The 5,933-nt window shown below is 32.9% G+C and overlaps 1 protein-coding gene across 1 annotated transcript; it reads right to left on the minus strand.

The window, feature by feature from the left end:
• Positions 1-4,093: 4,093 nt before the first annotated feature.
• Positions 4,094-4,955, minus strand: LOC104243409 (large ribosomal subunit protein uL30w-like). Its single transcript, XM_009798587.2, has one exon. The coding sequence runs from the start codon at positions 4,905-4,907 to the stop codon at positions 4,185-4,187; it is 723 nt and encodes a 240-aa protein (XP_009796889.1). The 5' UTR covers positions 4,908-4,955; the 3' UTR covers positions 4,094-4,184.
• Positions 4,956-5,933: the final 978 nt, after the last annotated feature.

Here is a 5,933-nt window from a genome sequence, read left to right on the forward strand (position 1 = left end):
TTCTATATGATTAGTTATGTAGTATTATACATCATATGATTTTTCTTATTCTTTAATGTTCTTACACCGAAATTTGCTATTTACTTTTTTAATAATGTTATGAAGTATTATTTACATTTAATTTTTTATTTTAGAATTAAAGTAAAATAAAAATAGCCTCACACTATCTGTATTACCAAATATTTTTTCTATTATAATATTTTTATCAAATTTATCCATTGTAGTATTTTACCCATAGGCCAAATAATGTCATATTGTGTTATTATGATTTATGATTTTGTATTCGTCCATATCCGAGAGTATAATCGGAGAAGTTTTTTATTTTATTTTATCGTAGAATCTATTGAAAGTCATAATAATTGCAATTTTAGTATTACAATGCATTATTTCCTCCTCGTTTCTTTTATATATAAATTTTTAATCTTTAATTTTAATTATTGAAATTACCCATATGAAAATTTAAAATATATTTTTAATTTTTTTTCTAGGGATCTTTCATTGTTTAATTTTCTCTTTTTGGTTTTATCTATTAAGATTGGCTACATAATCTTATCCATATAGAAATACTTTTTCTCATCATAATTCAAAAATTCTCTTGTCAGATTCAAATAAGCTTTATCCTTATTTCTACAATGAACCTTTTTATTTATATATTTTTTCCTTATCTATAATTAACGCTTTACAATTAATATTGTTATACTGCCAAAAGAACTTTTTGTTAACTTGCCACCGGACTTGATATTCTTTCATATTGCTCCATTTTTATTATAATATGACTAACAAACTTGAAGTATAGATAGCATCACATTATATCTTTTCTCCTTTTTATACATTAATTTTTGTTCTATAATATTTAATTTTAATTCATTTAGTAATATCTATAACACGAATAATATCATTTTTTTATTGGTAGTACTGAATTAATTCAAAGTTTAAATAGAAAAGTTCTTTTATTATATGTCATACATCTACCAATAATTGCTAATTATCATTTTAGTATTACTTCCAATAAGCAATTAAATTAAATTTTCCTTCCCTTTCGTATTTAATATTGAAGTGTGACTTTCAATTTTTATTGAAATTAACTAAATTATAATTTCAACTAAAAATATGTTTTACTGCACATATTTGAGATAGTTATGTCGCATAGATAGGTTGTAACGACTCGACCGATCGTTTCCAGATTTAGCATTTCGTTTTGCGGTTTGAGACTTTGTGTCATGACCCCAATTTTCCACCTTAGAATGTCGTGATGGTACCTAGTCTCTAAGACTAGGTAAGCCTAACACATGCTGATTTAATAACAGAATTGAATTATTTAATAATTTATCATAAACCATTAAATGACATCCATAGCCACAAGCGGCCAATATTTATACATTTTCCAAAATCAATAGTACGGAATAATAAGCACTACTAAAATACACTAGAACTTTTAAACACAATACTGTTTTGAATTACAATTTAACAGTAGCATAATGAAGTAAGATGGTAACTCTGAGGCCTGCGAATGCCAAGCAGGTATACCTTGAAGTCTCCCACCGCGCATATGCAACTATCAAAACAACAATCAGAATACCCGGATCTGCATAAAATGTGCAGAAGCGTAGCGTGATTACACCACAACGATACACAGTAAGTATCAAGCCTAACCTTGGTAGAGTAGTGACGAGGCCATATCAAGACACCTACTAGACATAGAAACCTATTCAAGATATACATAAGCTAACAATGGAAAGAACATCAATGCAAGACCAACAACGGAAATTATTTTGATTTACAACAAATAATGAAGTAATAGAAACATAAATGAAAGCAAGTAGTAAACGAGTAATAAAGAAACAACATAATCAGAACACCGATGAGATAGATGTAAATGAACTTAAATAAGAGAAAACGAATGACAACTCAAATAATTAAATCGCTCCCAACACATGGACTTACAACAAGAATTACCCCGAGGCACCACACCTCATAAACCACAAGTCATGGATCACAGTTTCTAAAATCTTACACATATGGTACCTCGTGCCCACAATAACAATCATCTTCACACAGCATAGCCCACGTGCTACCATATACTTTGCAACCGTGATAAATATTAATTTAAATGAACGAAGGATATATTTAAACACCATAAAACATAATAACAATCTTGAATAAAGTAAGGGGTCAAATGCAATAATGAGTTTATTTTAGAAATCGAGTAAAGTAAAGTAATATACAATTTGTACGAAACAACGTATAAGATAGGTTTAATTTCAAAATCAATAAAATTAAGTAAAAGTATCATTTTTAACCAAAGCAAAATATAAGTTAAATTAACGAATTAAATATTAAATTTGTTAAGGAAAAATATGATAACAATTTTAAGTAAGGTAAACATCTAACAGGGTGATGAATGTAATTTGAGAATCTAATTATAGTGAAAGTGCGATAACCATTTAGAATAATAAGGTACCGAGTGAGATAACGAGTTCTATCTTAATAGATACATAAAATAAAGTATGTTAATAATTCTTTTATTTAAACTATTATGTTACCAAAAAATTCAACAGATTATGATATAGTGACACCACACAATTAAATTCACATTGACAATCAATTCACTAAGTTATAACGGAGGCACAAATTGGTATATTAAAGCAACACAACAAATTACGTACAATGCATGACTCACACAAGAAACAACAATCGTTACAACACCAAGATAACAACGAATAATCAAGCACAATCAAAATGCGGATGAATGATTTAAGGAAGAACAATGACCGTTCAAATTAACAAGTTGTTCCAACATGGAATGTACAATGAAAATCACAACCCAGGTACCGCCTCGCATTCACATTTCAAGATTTTAATCACAATCTTTCCTTACATCACCGCGTGAGCCTTAGATTTAGTTTTCAAAATCATTTTTTCCGAAATAGATACACACATTTTAGCCTACCTTATCTTACCGCATGGCTTTAAATAGTTCCCCTACTAGCAACACGCGTATCAAGCCTATCTCATCGCATGTATATTAACCCCTAACCTTATACCACCGCATGCGTATCAATATCACAACACAATCACAACTTGCACCACAAGTGCCATATGCCAGAACTTGCTACAAAGTCAACAACACTAATATTTTCACAACAAAAAGCCCATGGCTCAACCACTATGTGTACAAGAATTTCAACAATAACAAAATGAATGAGAATGCTCAACAAGGAAAAATATCTCAACAATTAACAACTTCATTTTAATGTATTAATGGCTATTACAATTTTAACACCAATAACTCAACAAGATAATATTCCATAAAATAACAACTTCAATTAAAAGTGATTCAAAAATTAAGAGGTAACAAGACAATAAGGAAGACAATAACTTCAACTAAGCATATAAGAGAAAAATAACAAGTAAGAGGTAGAACAAGTGCTAACAACGTCAAATAGAGCATGTAAGAGTAGATTAACAATGAGAGATATAACATGTTATGATAATTCAATTAAAGGCATGGAAAGAGTACAACTAATACAAATCGGTCAAATACCACATATAGCCTGTGTACCCACTCATCACCTTGCGTATACGACTTTCACATAACACAAATAGCACAATCAACCAAAATCCTATTGGGTAGTTTCTCCCACACAAAGTTAGGCAAGATACTTACCTCAAACAAGCCCAATAATACATTAGAAATGCCATCCCGCTTAAATTAACCTCCGAACGGCTCGAAACTAGATAGAAACAACTCAAAATCATCAAACAATGCCATAGAAAGCAAACCCAATCGATAAATGTCGAATCTTTATACATTTACCAAAGTCAACCAAAAGGTCAAATCTGGGCTCGCACCTCGGAACCCAACAAAACTCACAAAATCCGACAACCCATTCAATTAAGAGTCCAACCATACTAATTTTACTCAATTCCAACTTCAAATAGGTGTTCAAAACTCAAAAATTCACTTTATGAAAGTTTAAGCAAAACCCCCCAATTTCTTTTTTTAATATCAAGATTTAACACAATAAATTGAAATTGCCACGTCAACAAAAATGTCATATACTACTATCATAGTTTGGAATAGCATCTAAAATGGCAAGAAAATTTGAAACTGTTGTTTACTTCAATATCCAGAAGTCCAAAAAGAACAGATAAAATGCCTAAAAAGCAAAATTTCATGCACTTTAGTTCATCCTCCTGATAAGTTCATTAATGTAGTTCTTGCGGTTGCCGGCATCACCACCTTCAACATAGTGATTCCTCTTCTTCTTGAGTCCACCCAAAGGTGCCTTCAGCTGGAATGGCCACAGGAAGTTGTTGGCCTCCTTAAAGTGGGGTCCTACAGTCATGATCTCATGGACAAGGTCTTCTACACAGATAATTCCATGCTTGCCCAATGCCTGATCAATGATAGAATTGTCGGTTAAAGCAATTCTCTGCTTGTCAAGTTTCCCGTAACCTCTCTTGTAGATCAATTCCCTTACACTTTTTAGGTTTGGATAACCGTAGGTAACATAAGGTTCAACCCTATGCAGCATGTTTACCGTGGCTTTGTTAACTTTCAAAAAAACCCCGTTAAGGATCTGTCGCAGCCTTAGGAGCTGCAATATTTTTTTGGTCTGTGGGGCCATAGCGTTAATCCCTCGTATCCTAATGATAAACAACAACTTTGCCTCAGGGTCCACATAGAAACCACCCTTCAATATAGCCTCACATTTCAAACGAATTAACTCCTTCTCCTGCTCCTCATACTCCTTTGAATACTGTTTTTCCCTATTGTAGATTAGTTTCCGGTTCTCAGCATTCTTCTTCTTTGCAGCTTCAAGTTCTTGCTTCTTTGCAAGAGCCCATTCCTCACTCCTCTTCTGCTTCTTCAAGACTGACTCTGGGACTGGAGTTTCACCCATCGCTTGGAATTGTGGAGGTGAATGGAATGAGGGGTTGCTGGTCGGGGGCGAGAGCCAATTTCTTTTTTGAAATCATCAATCAAATGCTAAAAATAAAGATGAAATCACTTAATATAATCAAAACCGAGTAGAAACACTTACCATATAGAAGAAACTTGAAGGACATTCTTGAATTCTCCAAATCCTAAACTTTCAAGATGAGAAAAACTCCAACAACATTAATAGTGTCATGCCCCAAACTCGGGGAGCGCAACTGGCACTCAATCAAGTGGGCCCGGTCGAGCAAGCCTGTTAGACACTTCCTACCCAACTCGCTTATGATAAGAGAAGGTGCATTACCATTAGTTAAATAGTGGAAAGATCGCATATATAAACATTACTAATTTATTTCATTTTATTTTGCTGCATTATTGTTAAGTTCCCAAAATACATACACTTTACTATTTAGTGGAACAAGAGTCCAAAATACAACATAATCCGTCTGCCCTTTCCAGCACCCATACACAACCCACATAATGTCTACGAAGCCTCTAAAGATACATAAGATGATTATGATAATGCCGGCGACAAGGCCCCGGCTATACCTAAAAACATGGTAAAATATGAACAAGAGATACAATAAATGACCCCGTGATGAAATGGGGCTCACCAAGACTGCTGAGAAGAGGATGCACCAATAGCTGCGATCAACACTATCTGCTATGGAACAACCTACATCCTTTTAAAGATGTATCGCCCCCGACAAAATGGACATTATTACTGTCGAATAGTACTAGTACTAATATTAATAAAATGAATAATGAGACAAAGGGGGAATAGTCATGATGTACAGTAAGAGCTTCAAACAATACTAAAACATCAAGTAAGGATCACATAAGTTTTCAAGTCAATTTCTGTCTTATTAGATTGGTAATCTTTAGTGTCATATGCCACTATCCACAATACCATCGTGTTCTTACACGGAGTTCGATCTTGACCTGATCGGCTAGGTCATCTCATTTGAGACATCAACCATATCTACAATTT

Source organism: Nicotiana sylvestris, chromosome 5 (genome assembly GCF_000393655.2).
Source record: "Nicotiana sylvestris chromosome 5, ASM39365v2, whole genome shotgun sequence".
Lineage (NCBI taxonomy): Eukaryota > Viridiplantae > Streptophyta > Magnoliopsida > Solanales > Solanaceae > Nicotiana > Nicotiana sylvestris.

Coding starts and splice junctions, on each gene's coding strand:
- LOC104243409 (XM_009798587.2), bottom strand. CDS start 4,907: ATGGGTGAAACTCCAGTCCCAGAGTCAGTCTTGAAGAAGCAGAAGAGG.